General features: G+C 45.9%; 1 protein-coding gene across 1 annotated transcript; it reads left to right on the top strand.

The window, feature by feature from the left end:
- Positions 1–8,429: 8,429 nt before the first annotated feature.
- Positions 8,430–19,101, top strand: LOC115338149 (zinc finger protein 541-like). The gene is made up of 7 exons (XM_041121876.1): positions 8,430–9,066; positions 11,008–11,066; positions 12,708–12,867; positions 13,452–13,619; positions 14,388–14,715; positions 16,748–16,811; positions 17,189–19,101. The coding sequence occupies exons 1-7, from the start codon at positions 8,974–8,976 to the stop codon at positions 17,253–17,255; spliced, it is 939 nt and encodes a 312-aa protein (XP_040977810.1). The 5' UTR covers positions 8,430–8,973; the 3' UTR covers positions 17,256–19,101.
- The last annotated feature ends 45 nt before the right edge of the window (positions 19,102–19,146 follow it).

The raw sequence follows: 19,146 nt of genomic DNA, 5'->3' as shown, positions 1-19,146 counted from the left end.
ATTAGTGATGGGTCTAAAGAAGTTAAAGGTCTTGAAACTTTATGGAAATTAATTAAGACAACTCTACAAGAAATGAAAGCAGATCGTAAAGCGTCTGCATCTGCTTTTGCTGCTCTCTCTCCAACCGCATGCGAAGGGGAAACGCAGGGAGAAAAACATAATGCAGCGAGAGAAACTTTTGGCTTCTCCGGAGCTTGTCCGCCTGCTCCTGTGCCCTTGACTTCTGCTCCACTCCCTGGGACTGCTGATATTAATCAGCCATCTGACAGTTCCCAAGCCTCCCTAACTGTACGCTTAAAGGAAACACTACAGAATCAGGAAGCGAGTAAAAATCCGCCTAGGAAAAAACAGCCCCCAGATATTGCCACTCAACATGAACAAATTATACCTAGCATATACCCTCCGTTGCCTCCGTCTACGCCCGGGTCGCCTCAAGAGCACGAAGAGGGGCCGGAGCTCACTTCGCAGCAGTTGCAGTCAGTAATAGAAAAGCTGGCACAGCTGGAGCCTGCTGTGAAGCGAGAAAAACCGCCAGCCGCATCCTTTGATGCACCCCTTCCCCCCCCCCCCCTTTTCCTCCTCCTCCTCCTTCAAACCCTTTTTTTTTTTTTACCTCTGCCCCTTCCTTGTCCTACACCTATACCTCTGCCTTCTCCACCTCCCAGGGAACCGATCCCCACCTTTCCAGAAACAACGGACCCCCAGAATAGATGGCGAGGAATTATTCGCGATGCCTTAATTGAGGGAGAAATCATAGCAGCTCCCACAGCGTTTCTGGTTATTGCTGGGGCTGGGGGTGGACCTAATCAATGGGTTCCATTTGATTGGAAAATCATAAAAGAAGCAAAGGTTACAATTGCTCAGTATGGTTTAAAATCTCCTTTTACGCAGGCAGTTTTGTCCCATATATTTTCTGGGTCAACCTTAACTCCACATGACTCGCGAATGCTTGCTAAAACCTTGTTGTTGACATGGAAATTTATTTATACTGCGCTGGTGCATTTGCAGCCGGCAGAGAAAATCATATCAATACAACCTGATACTGCTTTTGAGGAGACAGTCTGTAAGCAGGCTGTTAACGAGCAGGATTCTGATTCTGATAATAATTCTTTTGTATCAGGCAGGGTGGACTCTGAAAAAGAGCCGGATTTATATCCCTCATTACCTCCACTGCCGCCTGCACTAACACCGTTAACGCACACACCCCGCCAGCAGGCAGGCAGCGGGCGGGCGGCACGGGCTCCGCGGGCTCGCCGACCCTCACCACCGCATACAGGTCCCCGCCGCCCCGCCGCTGCCTCCCGCCGTTTTCGCACCCGCTTCGCCGCGGCCGCCGCACCTTCCCCACCGCTGCCTCCCGTGGCCTCTGTGCGGCTGCGGCCGCTGCCGTGCCGCCGCCGTCCCCCACCCCCCCCACCCCAATTGCCTGGTACTCCCTCTCCAGGGGTTGCAGAACTTAAAACGGAACCTGACTTTACTACACTACCTGTATCTCCTTCTCCTGCTAATCCCTCTAACTCTGTGCCTCTGTCTAATCCGTGACGATTCACTTAATGATTTGGGAAAAAATACACATAGCTTGATGCAATGCTGTCGCGAAAAAGCTCTACAGCAAGGAGATACCATGTTTACCTTTCCTGTTGTATGCACACCTGCCTCAAGTAATACAAGAACCTCAAGAGTTAGAGTTGTTAGGATCAGTCATCATGAATCCCTGTGTAATGTTTAATTACACCTATAACACCACTCGAAAGGGTCAGAATGTAAATGCTATTTTGCCTGTATATAGAAATGCTACAGCTTGGTGTAACTATATCTATTCCGGAATATCACACTCTTTTTTCTATTCCAGCTGCTTTACCTGCGGGGATGTTTTTAATTTGTGGGGATAGAGCGTGGGAGAGGAATTCCATCGAAACTTAACGGGAGGCCACATAGCCTCGGACAGCTTACGTTACTAACACCCGATATCAATATGATTCACAGTAAAAGGCTCACGATAACTGACACAGGGTTAAGTGGATGGCTAACAAGTTTGGGAATTACGGGATGGTTGAAAGATTTGCTTATGCATGGCTTAGTTATTTTAATTGTAATATTAGCAGTTGTAATGATTGTACCATGTATCATAAAATAGTTGAACGTATGATTACAAAAGCATTTCATGTAACTTGGCTTGCACAAAAAACAAAAAGGGGGAATTGTGGGAGATTTCATGGAAAATGGGGAACATTTCTTTGAGCCTGATTATTTAGAGTTAGCATAAGTAGGCCGCAGTTAGCATGAGTGGGCCAGAGTACGTGACAGCTGCAGTATGAAAGGACTTTGAACCACCAGCAAAACAACAGACATGAGGAACTTGGACAGTGGAGCAATTAATAAACAAGATAACAGAACTGCAGAGGCAAGAAGGAGCTACAAGAGCTTTAACACAATTGAGAAAGCTGTCATTTCGGCTTAGAGCATTCAGCTGCGGGATGGGGACTTAGGAGTTGGTTTGTATCTTCGTTAAAAATAGGGGTTTCTTTTATTCTTGTGTATTTTATTAGGTATAATGTTGCTTTTACTGTGTTTAATTAATTGTGTTCATAGATCTTGTAGGTCACCTTAGCCAACATAACAGGTCAAGATTCTCTGTGCATTGCAACCGCATCACAAAGTCCGTGAACCAATAGACAGGATGGCTATGACTCGTGCAGCGTGCCTGGCCAGCGAGCGCATGCGTCATAGGCTCCCCATATTGCAACCGAGGCAGATTTCGGCACCCGCTGGCCACGTGTGCTGAAATCCGTTCCTCTACAAATGTATAAATACTGGGATTTTCCGAAGAGCATCGGGCTGGTGTACGGCAAGGCCATCGTTGCCTCCGTGGGGATGCCCACGTAAAGCTGGCACCTACCGATTGCTGGGCTGAGTTCGCGGAACAAGACAACACAAGAATGTACAGATGGTCCATCTTCCTCACAGTCCTCAGATGGACGTAGTCATGGATACCGCCGCAAGCCAAAGAAAACATCTGGATGACCCTGGCTGACATGACCAGACAAGATTGCTTATGCCTCCGTACAGCAACACCAAGCAATCCCTTTTTCACAGGTTTAATAGGGGGTTCCACTGGCATCAACGAAGTTTAAGAACTTATTGATGGAGACCCCTGTGCAGCAGGTCATGGACTCAATGGATGGGAATGCCTGGTTTCCACAGATCGGGCATTCACCCTCATTGCCACCCCAGGAATCACAAATTCTGGGATCCCTGAATACAGATTGGTGTAGTATCTGATTTACTGTTAGATGTAGATAGTATTAGACACACAACCTTACAAAATAGAGCTGCTCTTAAATCATTGGTTAAGATAGTTTTGATTTATCTCGTAGTGGTTTTTTTGTATTTTAATTTGTGTGCCTTGTATGTTGCAATGTGTTTAGGAATTAATTGATGGATCAAGTAAGGCTGTGTTGATTGACAAAAAACAAAAAAGGGGGAATTGTTGTGGGAACATATTTAGCTAACGGTTGCAAGAGCATTCCAGACGCCTTTAGAAGGCCTTGAACAGAATAAACAAGAAGACAAAAAAAAGAAAGATGCCAATTAGAAGAACACAGGTGCGCATTCCATGATAAAGGGAACTTGGCACAAAGAACCTCAATTTGGCAGTTTATCTTGACCAATTAGATTGAGACAAGTCTCGCATGTTTTAGTTGATATAACCAATTATGTCCTATGTTTATGCGCGTGGACACTATATGCTTGTATGCAGCAACCAATCAGAGCTTTTAAGGAACTTAGAGAATAGTATAAGAATAATCAGCTATGACTAATAAACTGGCGACTTTGATCATCATATTGGTGTCCTGTTGTCCGTCCCCACATGGAATTTCTCTACATGTCTGATTGATTCTGTTTGGTATTTTGACTTAGGCTTTGATATTTGATTTTCCGATTTCTGATTTTTGTATATTGAAGGTATTGATAATGGGAACAGGACAGTCAAGTGAACTCCCTAAAAAAAAATCACCTCTGGGGTGTGTTTTAAAGCATTGGAAACAGCTGGGGGGTGTCCCGGGTGGTAACATGCAGAGAGAAGATTTTATTAAATATTGTAATCGTTGGTGGCCTCTGTATAAGCTTGATGAAGGGGAAAAGTGGCCTGTGAATGGGACACTAAATTATAACACCATGTTACAACTGATGTTATTTTTGAGACGCGAGCAGAAATAGGATGAAGTTCTTTACCTTAAAGAATCATCCTGAGTGACAAAAGGATTGTGGAATTCATATGCCACCCAGCGATCCTTTTGTGCTATCTTTAGAAAAAGAAGGAAACAAGAAAGGTGACAATAAGCTCAAACAGTGTTGTTCGGCATGTAGCATTGGGCAAAGATGTTTCTATTGTGGACTTACACAGTTGGAAAATAGGAGCTGGGCGCTCTCGGGAAAACCCTGATCAAACAGCCCACGCTTTTGAAACAATGATTCAGACTCAGGATCCTGACTGGAAAGATATACAAGTAATAATGGATGTACTTTTTGATAGTGCAGAAAGAGATATGATCCGGAGGGCTGCTAAAACTCAGGTAGAAGCACAAGTGGATTCTGGAATATTACAGGGAACAGTGGAACAAAATTTTCCATCTACTGATCCCAAATGGGATCCTAATAGTTTGGCTCAGAGAAGACTGCTAGATCAATATCAAAAATGAACCAGCCTGTAATCTTTTCCATTAGCCTTTTTAATAAGCAAGGTTGGGGTGTTATGTTTGGATTCACATTCTATTAACAGTTTGTACTTTAGAAATTTTTGTATTATCGGTACTAACCCTTTCCGACTTTACAGTTTTAGGTGGTATTGTTTAATTCTTACCGGACTCAATCCTGGCTTTAAATCAATTCTCACAGGCTCTGCTCTTTTGGATTTACCAGGAACTTCCCCAGCCCAGATGATTGGAATTACAGCATTATTTACTTCGACTGGTATGATCCTCTGCTTTTGGTGACCGTCCTGTAACAACAAAGCCACTGCTTCGATATGTTTAGTTTTCTGGAATTAGAATTTTAGTCTCACCATTTTTTAATTTAATTTCTGCTTCCAATTTCTCAAGTAGGTCTCTCCCTAACAGGGGTTTAGGAGAATTTGGCACATACAAAAACTGATGAGTGACCCATTGCTTTCCTAACTTCATTGTCAAAGGTTTAAAGCAGGGTCTAGTCTCTCGTTCACCTGTCGCACCAACACCACTAATTTCTTCAGAACTTAATTCCCCCTCTAAGGTGTTTAAAACTGAAAAGGTGGCTCCAGTATCAACTAAAAATTCAATTTTCTGTTCTCCCAGGTTAGCTGTAACCAGAGGTTCTGCTGGGAGACTCCCCTCCGGTCCCCGTCAGATACTTTCACTCAACTTTCCCAAGAAAGGGGGAACTTGCTGAGATTGTGTGGTCGAAATTGGGATCACTTGTGACCTTGTAGGTCTCAGGGGACATTCCCCTTTCCAGTGTCCTTCTTGTTTACAGTATGCACACTGATTCGGTCCCAGGGGCTGGTTGAATCCCACTGGTGACCCCAATCCAGTTCCTCTCCCTCGTCCCATTCTTCGACCACATCCCCTTCCTCGAGGAATAACTCCTCTGCCTCGTCCCACACCAGCTCCTACTTCCCGAGCAGCTATTAACCTGGCATTCACTTTACTCTGTAATTCGTCTTGATTCCTATATGCCACCCAAGCAACTTCTAATCGTTTTCCCCAATCTCGAGAATCTCCTCCTTGTCATTTTTGTAATTTCCTTCTGATACCATCAGAGGATTATCCTATAAAAAAAGGAGCCAATTGAGCTTTTCCTTCTTCAGACTCAGGATCCATATTAGTATATTTCCTAGCAGCATCTTTTAATCTGCTTAGAAATTCAGTGGGAAACTCTTTTCTATCTTGTTTAATTTCATATAATTTAGACATGTTAATTGCCTTAGGCATAGCATTTCTGATTCCGAATAGAACCCATTTTTTATATTGATCTAGCAGTCTTCTCTGAGCCAAACTATTAGGATCCCATTTGGGATCAGTAGATGGAAAATTTTGTTCCACTGTTCCCTGTAATACTCCAGAATCTACTTGTGCTTCTACCTGGGTTTTAGCAGCCCTCCGGATCATATCTCTTTCTGCACTATCAAAAAGTACATCCATTATTACTTGTATATCTTTCCAGTCAGGATCCTGAGTCTGAATCATTGTTTCAAAAGCGTGGGCTGCTTGATCAGGGTTTTCCCGATAGCTCCCAGCTGCTATTTTCCAATTATTTAAATCCACAATAGAAAAGGGTACTTTAATAGTTGCCACACCCTCAGTCCCAAGCGCCTGACGAAGAGGAGCTTGAATAACTTCCTTCTGTTTAGCTCTTGTTCGCCCTGCGACAGGACTATTCATGGGCTCTCTTTCATCACTATTTCTGGGTGCAGTTCTAGGTGGGGCCCTTTGAGATCCAATTATCATTTCAGTATCATCCTCTTGTTCTTGCTCATATAACTTTAAACATCTTTGCCCAATACTACATGCAGAACAACACCTTTTGAGCTTATTGTCACCTTTTTGTTTCCTTCTTTTTCTAAAGATAGCACAAAAGGATCGCTGGGTGGCATATTAATTCCACAATCCTTTTGTCACTCAGGATGATTCTTTAAGGTAAAGAACAAATCACAATACATAACTTCATCCTATTTCTGCTCGCGTCTCAAAAATAACATCAGTTGTAACATGGTGTTATAATTTAGTGTCCCATTCACAGGCCACTTTTCCCCTTCATCAAGCTTATACAGAGGCCACCAACGATTACAATATTTAATAAAATCTTCTCTCTGCATGTTACCACCCGGGACACCCCCCAGCTGTTTCCAATGCTTTAAAACACACCCCAGAGGTGATTTTTTTTAGGGAGTTCACTTGACTGTCCTGTTCCCATTATCAATACCTTCAATATACAAAAATCAGAAATCGGAAAATCAAATATCAAAGCCTAAGTCAAAATACCAAACAGAACCAATCAGAGATCTAAGGTCATATCCAAAATCAATAGTCAAAGCCCAAAGCCTTAATCAAAGTACCGAGACCAAACCAAATGGGTATCTCCGCCTTGAACCAGCGAGACGAATACCCTTTATCAGAGAAGTGCTTCTACCAGAATACCAGACTTTTAAGGATCCTTTTATATCTCTTCCTTGCTGACTTCTCTTAGTCAGGCTTACAGGTAAGAGTACCAGACCAGAGTACCAGAACCAGGTTAATCAAAAGAATGCCTTTAAATAAAATCTTACCAGTGGCCTTGGCTTGTGAGCCCGGGGAACGGGGATCAAGGGTCTCCCCGAGAAATCTCGGTGCTGGCTGGAGGTCCTGCGATCCCACGTCCGTCGAGTCTCAGAAGCCTAGTCCCATCTGGGTCACCAAAATGATACCGAAAAGCCGGTCGAAGAAACTCTCTAAGACTCGTTTTGGAGTTTTAGAAAGCAGGCATTCTTTATTGCAGCACTGGATGCACGGGGGATAGTTCCACCTAGCGTGCATACCACAGCTTTAGCACAAACAGGTTATATAGCATAACTAATTGCATATTAATCAGATTAGTATACATATACATAAAAACGATTATAACTGATTATCATAGTACTGCCTACATCCGATCGTGCACAACGAAGGATCCATTTGAGTCGAAGGGCTGCTTTTGTGACCACCAGCCCATTTGAAGTTCTTGCTGGCTGTCCTTGAAGTCTTTATTCTTGTCCTTGTTCTTTGATCTTGAAGCTTAACGCAGTTTCAATCGCACGTGGTCAGTTTCAGCATTGTTCTCATCTAGTGCACAGGAACATCTAGTCCTAAGAGCAAAGAACTGCAAAACTTGTGAGTACCTACCTCTGCTAGTTAACTGCTTGGCTATACTTTTGTCTACTGTTTCAATCATCGTGTTAGTATAAGATTTCTAATAATTATTTACCAAATCTCACTTTTACAGTCACCTAGCAGCAAACCAGTTTCCACGGCTGGTACAAAATATTAAAACCATCAAAATATTTAGACATACCATACAGAATGTATGGAAATATGCTATCAGCACAGCTTGTGTGGCTTGAAGGAGCCTCCTAAGGAAGGTGCCAGGGAGGAATCTTTGCTTCTTCCTGGTCCGTATATCTAAGGCAGTGGGAAATTGGTGGACGGACTGACTGCGTGCTCCGAGTCAGGCTCTTTCCCACCTGAAAGAGACCCGCTGAGGTGCGTTGTCAACAGCTTTGCAAATCAGAAGCTTCCCTTGGCTGCCTTGCCCTCCGCAGAGCACATGGGTGCTGCCTTGCCAGATTCCTCCCCAGCCACCCAGCCAGGCCTCTTGCCTTGCATCTAACAGCAGTGGACTTTCGGAGGCTGTGGGTGACAATATATCGAAGGATCGCCTCTTGTGCCAAGAGAGTGCTGCTGCTTCTAACATCTGTGCCGTAATAAATCCTGGCAACGTTTCCGTGATTGTGCCAGGCGAGAATGTAGTTACCAATCTGACCAGTAGGTCTTTTATTTCAGAAGCCCGGCTCCCCTTGGAGCCCACGGGGCTGCAGTGTTGTCCCAGCAGCACCCCGCCTTGTTTTTGTGTGTTCAGAGGGCAGAAGCTGTCTGCAAACCAGTCGAGCAGTAACTTTCAGTGGATAAGAAATGTGCCGGTTTGCACTAAACCCAAAAGGAATAATGTCTGTCTCACTCACAAGTCGCCTGTCGCAGTGCAGGGTGTTTCGGAGGGGTTAGCTGGACCTTCCTGCACGTTCTCAGCTGTGTACGAATGTCTGGACGCTTTGTCTTTCCCCATTGCGCCTTTTAAAGCCGAAGAGGACGTGATGAGTTGGCCCTCGCTTGTTTTGAGGAAGCCTTTCAGTCGGCGAAAATCCACGACTCCCACCTGTGGGAGAACACCAGGGAGTTGAATTTTCCGGAGGTTTGGAAGTGCAGCATGCTGCAGAGCGAGACTGGACAGCTCTTCCCGAAAGCCCAGGAACCTGCTGCGTGCCCGGAGCCACTGCAGGTGCAGCAGCACTTCTTTCAGGTGACCCCCAAGTCTCAGCAGGTTCTGTCTCGCCCTCCTGAGGCCGAGTACCGGGCAGCAAACCTCCTCCAAGTGGGTTTTGGCAGCAGCAACCGCCCCCCTTGGCTTCCCAGCTTCCGCAGCCAACGGAGTACGAGGGGCCTTCCACGTACCTCCAAAAGGCTGTCCCCCAGTTTCAGGGCATTTCGTCAGATGGGGAGAAACAGGGATTGCAGCCAGCACCCTTGAAAGAATACCTGGGATTAAGAGACTTCTCTGTTCCTAGTCAGTTCCAGTATGTGGTGCCTGGAAGCGCGGCGGGAAGCCACTCTTCTGGGAGGTCGAATCAGCTAGAAAACAAGGCTTCCGCATTTAAAAAAGAGAAGAGTAAAGATGGTAGCGCAGAGACGGGCGGGAAGCTGCCAGCGGGTGCTGCCCGGTCTTGGTGTCTGCCTGCCATCCCCAGGGAGAAGCTGACGTTGGGGCTGAGCGGCACGACTCCCCTGAGTCAGGTGGCCATGGCGTCCTTCTCGTTGGCTCCTGCAGCCGGTGGGATGCACCGGCTGACCATTTTCAGCAGGATTCAAGTACATCGGCGTGCTTTTTCTTCACATTTAGCCATCCGTTATTTGAGTTCGCTTCTCAGAGCCGTTTACTGTCTTCCTGCACTCTAAGTGCTTTTTATTAGTGTTGACAGCTCTAGATTCACCAATAACAGTACTTAGCACTTACACGGCACTTTACACATCCAGAGCGCTCTGAAAACACTAATTAATCCAGTGCTAAAGGTTTAGAAATAATTTAATGAGATCAGGGCTTGGGATATTTAGTAACATGATATGTAGCCTTTCACCTGGCTTCTTGGTGGAGCTTGCGCACAGGCCGGTGATAATAAAAAGCTGCGAATGCCTGAATGTTCAGCAAGCTCAGTGCCTGTGGAAGGGGAACCACTTTCTCCAGTAGAAATAATTGGTGTCTCCTTGCCCGCAGGAGGGCAGGGAGGTCAACCTAAACGAACTTCTCACCTTTAGAGATCAGTCCCTGGAGGTAAAAGTCAAAATATGTTAATTGAGGGTAGATACAGAAGCTTGTGTTACAGATAAATGTGCTGGGGCTGTGTTGGGGACTAAATATCTCCAAAGTTTGGTGTTGGTTTAAGTGCTGCTTTATTGTTAGTGGCATGTTGGGCTTACACGCACGTCTTGCCCTGTCCCGAGGGGGTTGCTGCTGCCTCGTGCATTGGGCCAAGAGGACTGGCAGCCCTCAGGACGGGGAACTTCGAATGCACTGAGGTTAAACCCGTTCTGTGCTGCTCCTGTTCCTTTTCTGACTACTTACAAAGGCTCTCTGTGCCCCAGGTGTTACTTAAGCAGTCAAGGTGAGAACTCCAAGGGCTCAGGGGGTCTTAGATTTGCATTCCTCTAACTCCAGGAGATTTTGGGGAGCCTGGATGATACATGGAGCATGAGTGAATCCCCATCCCGCTCCTGTGTTCCTGGTGTTGACCAGGCAGCGTGGTGTTAGCAGAGCCGATGCCCGCAGCAGCCAGAGATCGGGATGCTCCAGCCCTCCCTGCATCTCTGGAGTTGGGCATGTGGTGCAGGAACCATGCATGGCCGAGGAATTGGAGCGTGGCCCCCCTACCCCCTGCATACAGCTTGCGATGGAAATAATGCAGTTTGATAGCCATGTTGTGTAAATGGGGATTCCTATTTGCACATGTGCTTGCCATGTGGATGCATGTATCTAAGTGTTACAAGGAGCATTTATTAACGACTGTAAAGATTTATGGGATTGGTTAATGGGCATTGCTTTGCTGTGCAAGTGCAAAGTGTTATTTTCATGGAGAAAACAGCTCAGATGTTCCTTTTATTTTTTTTTAAAGGTGGAATGACTGTATTTTAAAGCTTTACTTGCAGGCAGAATAACATCTGCTTTTGATTATCGTTTCTTTATCTGCAGGGTGGAAATATCTACAGCCTCACTAATGCAGCAAAGGAAGAAAACTTGCCAGCTGGGTGGTAAGCAGGTTGCACTGAAGTGTTGAGGGTGGCATTTGTTTTCTGGAGCGCATTTTAGCACCTAGTCAGGCATATTTCCCTCAGGGTTGAGATTTAAAGTAGCCTTTTCATTTGGCTACCTTTAGATTGTGCTAATTAATAGGTGTTTAAATGAGAACCACAAGACTTTCAACCTAATTTCTAACTGGAGGTTGTAAAAATCTTGCAGTGACTGAAGTGTGACAGGGAGGTAACCCGAGTGAAACGTTGCAGACTGTTTAAGGATGTAATAAGGAATGACCGGGCTTGTTCTTTTCACACATTACAACAATAAAAGACCAAAAGTTCACCATGGAAGTAAAGAAATGGAAATGTGGGATAATGTTAAAGGATTCACCTCGTCGAAGGGTTTCCAGGTGATGGGGGGGGGGGGGGGGGTACAGGCTTCACTCAATCTCATTCCCGGTGCGTAGTCCGCCTGTAAAGAGTATTATTGCATTATAATCATGGAGGCAGGCCCTGAATTTAGGTTTTAAAAGTGATTAGCTAATTTTATGATTAATTATTTTTTAGAGTGAGTTTGTGACTCAGTTCTCTGCTGAAGAAAATTCACATACTTCCCTCTTCTTTGGTAATTGCTGCTTTCCTTTGGTGCAGGGATTGCACACCTGTGGTATTTTCTCTGTAAGCAAATCGTGGCTCTGCCACCTTACTGCCCAGCCTTGATAGCTTGCCATTTACTAAATGAGAAGGCAAGCTGCTCCCTGGAAAAAAAGGGCTTTTTATAATCCACGTCCTTGTGAGCAGCAGTGAAATCCCCATGCAGCCTCAGAAGAGGTGCCTTGCCTGCAGTGTTGCTAACTATTGCAGGTAAGGGAGCTGCTGTCTCTCATTAAGAAAGAAGAATTTCATTGTTCTTTGGCAAGGAATGAAAGTCGTGGTGCCTGGTGAGCCACGTGAAAACAATTACCTGCTCCAGCCGGCCTTGGTGGTCTGCCCGGTCCTCCGTTTCTGTGTCGGAAGAGGTTCCGAGGATTAGCCAGGCTATAGGAACAGCCAGGCAGTAAGTATGGTGTGCTGGGAAGCTTTAACTTCATTTGCTGTCTTCATCATGTGGATAGAGAAATGGGTCTGCAGGACTTCTGATGTCACCTTTCCCAAACGCTGAATTCACAAGGGGGAGTTATCCACAAATGATACATTTTTCCATTCACAAAAGCGGATCTTTCAGAAATGCCACAGTGCATGAAATGCACAGTATTCAAAGAAAATGCTTCTGGAGTTTTTAATGTGGGTCATTCTTTTTTGGTGTCACAGTTAAAAAGCGATGTATATAACTTTGAAAATAGTATTTGTACGTATCTGGTAATAGGTACAATTCATGTACCTTCTCCTTTGAGCGGCTATCTTAACCGCATCTCTCTTTTAAAGCTGTATTGTTATAATGCTGGTGATTGATGTCCCACTGGGGATTTTTCTCTAGTTAACATCTTTTGCTGCTAAATGAGCTGCAGAGATTTCCCAACTAGACATGAAATGAGCTCTATGGCAGGAAACGCGAGCATGGATCTAACATTGATAGTGATTAAATTATTTTTTTTTAAAGTGGTTCAACTTTTATAACGTTAATTTTCCATCCCTTTATCTCGATTTTTCACTTAGCAATAAGACCGGTGCTGCTCCTGCTGATGGCAGCAACTGTGAAAGCAGCTTTCTCCGCAAGAACTGCAGTCAGCTGTTCTATACCAAGAATGGTCTGGAGAGCTATAGGTGTTTTCGTGGTGAACAATGGCATTTACCACAAAGGAACGAGGAACAGCAGGTAAGGAGAAACGGAATCCTTCGGCGCTGCTTATTTAACAAGAATTTGAATTAAGGTCATGAGGATTCTTTAAAACCTGCCTGTAGTGTATGAAGATAAAAGCTGTGGAGCAACTGAACCTTTGTCCTGAAAATTCAGATCACTGTAGGAGTGGGATCCAGAATCGTGGTGCTGTTGAAGCCCTTTGGGTGGGTGTTATGTAGTGGATGTTCTTGAATAATTGTGCTATTTTGAAAGCTGTAGCTATTTCCAGCAATGTTTCCTACTCCACAGCTGCGAAGCGCGAGTGAAAAAATGTAAGCTTGGCTGTTCTAGCTGATACTGTGAACTTGGGAGCTCAGTTTTGTAAAAGCAAGAATACGGGATTGGTGCGATAAGGACTCCTGTTCTGGGCTCTCGCTGAATTATGTTGTGCTTAGAGAAACTTACTTGGCATAGTAGCTCTTGTTATCATCATCATCGTTTTATGTAAGGGAGAAACGGATCAGGAGTACTTGAAAGAATAGTTTGCAAAGCGCTTTGACGTCCTCAGATGGCCGATGTCAGAAGATACACCTCGTACCCTTGTTTGTGTTTGCGGTAAGGTGTGTGATGCAGGAGACACAAACACTCAGAAACTGTCACTCGAGGCAGCAGGAGATGGAAAGTGTCCCTCAAAACCTGAGATGCCTTTAGAGGACCTAACAGTGGCTCCTCTGGTGATTCCTGTCTCTGTACCAGTGATGGCTGTGAACTCGCAAGCAGGGAACAAGGTGGGTGGTGACTGCATTCCTCAATTTGCATTTTAATGATTTAGCAAAAACACCTCAGTTAGCTGACTTTGCTGGAGTCGCTTCCTTGAGCAACTGGTCACCAGTGCGTGTTTCACTGGCTTAGCCAGCAGCTTAGGGTGATGGCTCCCTTAAATCCCCCAAATTATATTCAAATAATGCTGCAGTAATGGACTGGGTGGTAATTACTACAGTAATGGACTTGGTGAAGGTTCCAGGGTCCGTCTGAGTAATTTCCTGGAAATATGTAACCCATTAATCACCTTGAGTTGCATGAAAATAAAAGATGACGTGGGAAGTATCAACAGTATGATGCAGGACAGACACTTGGTATTAAAGCCTAGGAAAATCCTTGGAATTTTACTAGGCAATTTAAAGAATTTCAAGATGATTTCAGAATTTACTTTTTTTCCTTTCAGCACTCTCTCTGACTATAAAAAAACTTGTGGAGGGTTCTTTTCAACAGCTCTTGTTCTCATGAGTGTGTCTGGCTTCCCTAGAGCCGTCTACACAAGTAAGGACTAGAGCAGAGGGTCCTCTGACTGCACTCTGTGCACGAGTTCTGGAATTTGGTGTTCATTATGGAGCTCAGAATAATGTCATGACACAGAGAGTCTAGAGGAAAACCAGATAAAAATCCTATGCAACTTCAAACTTTCTTCTATATGTTTGTCAATTGCCTTGAACTTGTTCCATTTCTCTTCTGTGATAAACAGGGATTTGACAGTTTGTTTGGAATTGTTTGTCCAGGTTACTGAAAAGGAAAGCCCAGATGGGAAGGACCTCAAGGAAAGCTTGCACCAGAAAAAGAGAAAGAGGCAAATGCGGCCAAAATTGCTTTTTATCCCACCTCCACTGGCCCCTGAAGCCCACCCGGGGGTGGGAGGGTGTTACCAGAGTAACCTTTGTTCGCCCGTGTTCCTGGTGGATCATCTCCTGAGAGACTTGTTCCAGTGCTCTCCGTACACACTGCCTCCGATGCTCAGCCCCGTGTGGGAAGGATCAGGCCTCTATTTCAGCACACTCTGCTCTTCCTCTGCTAGCGGTGATGCCAACCAGCTGTTCAGTGCTGGTTTAGGTAATAAAATCCTAATGTCTGCACTCAACAGATAATGGAACTGGAAAGGAATCCGGCTGACTGTCGTACAGACTACAGAAAGAGAAAACTGACCCACAGTCATTTTCTCCAAGATAGGTTATAAATTCAAATGGTATCCACCTTCCTGTAGGATAAATTACTGCATTGTATGCAGGCCAGTGGAAATATGGATGTTTACGTGTAGCAGTTTAAGTTACTCGTTGTATTGGCTTTGTGTGGCAAGGTTTTGGTAGCGGGGGGGGGGGGTTACAGGGGTGGCTTCTGCGAGAAGCTGCTGGAAGCTTCCCCTGTGTCCGACAGAGCCAATACCAGCCGGCTCTAAGACGGACCCGCCGCCGGCCAAGGCTGAGCCCATCAGCGATAGTGGTAGCGCCTCTGTGATAACATTTTTAAGAAAAAAAAAAAAAAAGTTGCTGGGACACACACAGAAACGGCAGCCGGAGAGCGGAGTGAGAACATGTAAGAAAGAGAAACAGCCCTGCAGACCGCCAGGTCAGTGCAGAAGGAGGGGGAGGAGATGCTCCAGGCGCCGGAGCAGAGATTCCCCTGCAGCCCGTGGGGAAGACCACGGTGAGGCAGGCTGTCCCCCTGCAGCCCGGGGAGGTCCACGGGGGAGCAGATCTCCACCTGCAGCCCGGGGAGGACCCCACGCCGGAGCAGGGGGATGCCCGAAGGAGGCTGTGACCCCGTGGGAAGCCCGCGCCGGAGCAGGCTCCTGGCAGGACCTGCGGATCTGTGGAGAGAGGAGCCCACGTTGGAGCAGGTTTTCTGGCAGGACTTGTGACCCCCTGGGGGACCCACGCTGGAGCAGTGTGCTCCTGAAGGACTGCAGCCCGGGGAAGGGACCCACGCTGGAGCAGTTCGTGAAGAACTGCAGCCCGTGGGAAGGACCCACGTTGGAGAAGTTCGTGGAGGACTGTCTCCCGTGGGAGGGACCCCACGCTGGAGCAGGGAAGAGTGTGATGAGTCCTCCCCCTGAGGAGGATGAAGCGGCAGAAAACAACGTGTGATGAACTGACTGTAAACCCCATTCCCCGTCCCCCTGTGCCGCTGGGGGGGTTGGTAGAGAATCTGGGAGTGAAGTTGTGCCCGGGAAGAAGGGAGGGGTGGAGGGAAGGTGTTCTGAGATTTGGTTTTATTTCTCATTACCCTGCTCTGGTTGATTTGTAATAAAGTGAGTTAATTTTCCCCAAGTTGAGTCTGTTTTGCCCATGACAGTAATTGGTAAGTGATCTCTCCTGTCCTTATCTCGACCCACAAGCCCTTTGTTATATTTTCTCTCCCCTGTCCAGCTGAGGAGGGGGGGAGTGATAGAACGGCTTTGGTGGGCATCTGGCGTCCAGCCAGGGTCAACCTACCACACTCATAAATTGATGACATGATTTTATTGTAGCAGTTTGTGGTAAAAATTTATCTTAATCTAAGTATTAAAAATACGTAGTGGTTACACCAGAACAGTTGCTGTCGTAAAACTGCAGAAGAAGCTAGGGTGGGCACCTGTGTGGCAGAGGCAGCAGCCCAGTGAAAGCAGTTTTCCTCTGGGTTCGGCTTCTGCTCGATGGTTTGTCATCTGTAGTTATTCAGAGACCGTGGCTGAGTTACGGAGCTGTGCCGACAAATACAGACAGGCCCCAGCTCTGCTCGTGCCTTCCAAGAAGGCTTTAAAAAACAGAAGTTTGTGACTTCTACTTTGTTATTCTGGTTGTGGAAGAGGGGATGTCAACAGCCTACCAGGGTTTTGCTCTGATACTGGCTTTCACTTATTAAAAAATACAGAACTGCTCAATCCCTGTGTGGCTGACTTCTGACCCATGGTCAGACACAGCTGTGAAAGCGTACCCGGATGCTGTTTCTAGAGAGCTTCCAAGTCAAAAAGTGAGCAATTTCACTGAAATGAGGGGAATTCTGAGAGAATAGTTAGTGGTTTGCAATGATGAGGATGTGAAGGAAGGCTAAAGGATGGTCTCGGCAGGATAGTTTTTATCTTGAGCATTTTTTTTGTATCTTTCAGGCAGAATGGACAGGGACTTTGGATTTTGTCTGATGAAGGACAACACCAAAATCAGCATTCAGCCGTGAGTTATGGCATAGCAATTAGAATAACGACAAACACTTGGAAAATGGAGGATGAGGGAACAGCAGTTTAGGAGTCAGTGTGTGGTTGGTTCAAGCACATGGGCTGTACAGGCCTTCTAAGTTGACATTGACCTTCTCCTTCCCACAATCCTATTGCTTGGCCAATTCTCTTGCTGTCCTGCATCACTAGTGAGGTTAATAGTGGGTTTTGGCCGGATGATACCATGTACTGGCCAGAATGAAGTTGCAACAAAATGCCCAGTGCTGTCGCAGTGAAATACTGGCTTCGTGTACAAGTTAGGCTGATGTCGTAAAGGTGCCTGCCCCCAACATTCTACATGATGTTCAAACATTCTTTTTTTCTTCATGGTCGCAGACTTCTCTCCTCTTTGCTGCTCGCCATGAGTCTCAGAGTGAACCTGACAAAATTTGTCAGGTTTTGAGAAAGAGAGAACAAACTTTCTTGATTGATTGGAGACAGAACGATTCCAGGGGTGGCACAGTGATGCTGTTAGTGCTAAGTAGTGACTCTGAAAGTTGTTAGAGGAGAGCTAGTAATGCTTTGCTGGGAAATGTGTGTTGTATGCGTACTGTATTTATTACAGCTGAGCCTTGCTCATCCCATATCCCCTCTTCCTAAGCGTGTGCGTATTGATAAGCGTGTGTATCAGTAGCGCTGTGTGTTATCATGATGTATCTGTTCGCAACTTGCCTTCCTCCCCTCTTCTTTCTTACAACCTTAAATGCATCAACGTTGGAAGTCAATTTCAGGCAGAGGTGTCAAACCTCCGGGATAGATTGCATTTGGAAGAGGATGAACAGGCAGCATCGTTGGTGTGGAAGCCCTGGGGAGACATCGCAACTAACCCAGAAACACAGGACAGAGGTTTCTTTAACACTTTTCTTTCAAGGCCACCCCTGAGATATGAGGGTTCAAAAATTCTGTGTTTTCACAGCAGCTTTTTGTACATTCAGATTCTCTCCCTTCTTTTCTTGATCACCTTCACACGTGGTTGCATTAGAGGGAAGGAGATTGCTCAGTTCTGGTAGAACAGTGAACAAATAATAACTGTTACGCTCTCAGTAGCATTTTCTATATGAAATGGTTAGGGGTGTTTGTAGCTGTTCCACCTCATCTGCAGTGACCTTAGGAGAGGGGAGGTTTGTCTCTGGAGTTATCGGTCCCAAAGCTCAGCGATACCCGGGTAGTTGGGACATCTGACTTTTTCCCGTGTCTTTTCTCGGTCTCCAGTCTGTCTGTTGCACTTGTTCTGTTTTCCCTCTGTCTTGTATCACACCTTTTTTTCCTTTCTTGACAGAAGCCGATTTCCTGTTGGTTTTCATTGCATTTGTAGTAACAGAACTGCTCAACCTGGCCTGCTGCAGCATCATGCCAGGGGGAGGAACAAACCTAGAGCTAGCCTTGCATTGCCTGCATGAAGCACAAGGCAATGTTATGGTAAGAAGCAGCTATTGGGCCATAATAATGGACTAGGACAGCCTTTGCCACTGGCGTGAGCTGGGAGTTGCTCCGAGTTTTCTATTCCACAGGCTGGAGTCTGGTCTCTTTGTTAAATGTGCAGAGTTCTTGCGTGCTGCTCATTGCCGCAGTCTGCGTTAATGTCCCTCGGGATTGCAGACCCTGTCCTGGTGTATAAATAAGAGCTTGTTTTTTCTCTTGTAAATTATGTGGCGATTTGGAGAATATAAATACTACTACCCTGAATTCTAGGAGTGAAGGAATTGCCATATTAGATAAAACCCGAGGTCTGCTCTAGATAAGCATTCTGTGCTTGACAACTGCAACAGCCCTAGGTGCTCCTTGCTGGGCAAGCGCCTCCAGCCCGGTCCTGGCTAAGACCCGAGTAGGTCTGCTTTGCTCCGTGTCCTTTGAAGAAGGGATTTAACAACACTCAAATACAGCAGAGGACTCGGTGTATGCCGTGTCTCCACAAGGAGGCTCTACGAGCACGTCTGCTGTGGCAGGGATGAGCCGAAAACGACTCCAGCAGAGAAATCTCCTGGAGGTGGTGTCAGGTGGGGCCCCACAGCTTGGTCCCCAGAGATCTCCTAAGGTTCTGTTTTCTTAAAACACTTTGGTGTGGATTGAGGAAATATTTCCATAAACTTCAGTGGGCTGAGGTGATCCCGAAGTGCTGTTGCTAAGCATTGACCAGTACGAGCAAAATCTTCCTACAGTAGACTGAATCACTGAAGTAGCAAAATAGCTGAAAGCAGGAATTTACCTTTTTGCCCCTCGTGGGGGGGAATCTAACGTCTTTTTACGTGAAATCTTGCAGGAGGCTCTGGAGATGCTGCTTTTTGGAGGGCCTC

This window comes from Aquila chrysaetos, unplaced genomic scaffold, assembly GCF_900496995.4.
Source record: "Aquila chrysaetos chrysaetos unplaced genomic scaffold, bAquChr1.4, whole genome shotgun sequence".
Lineage (NCBI taxonomy): Eukaryota > Metazoa > Chordata > Aves > Accipitriformes > Accipitridae > Aquila > Aquila chrysaetos.
Note: the sequence above shows the minus strand (reverse complement) of the source record. Positions and strands in the feature narration are given on the sequence as shown.

Coding starts and splice junctions, on each gene's coding strand:
- LOC115338149 (XM_041121876.1), top strand. CDS start 8,974: ATGCTGCAGAGCGAGACTGGACAGCTCTTCCCGAAAGCCCAGGAACCT. Junction 12,868..13,451: donor AAAGGAACGAGGAACAGCAG/GTAAGGAGAAAC, acceptor GTTTGCGGTAAG/GTGTGTGATGCAGGAGACAC. Junction 13,620..14,387: donor ACTCGCAAGCAGGGAACAAG/GTGGGTGGTGAC, acceptor TTGTTTGTCCAG/GTTACTGAAAAGGAAAGCCC.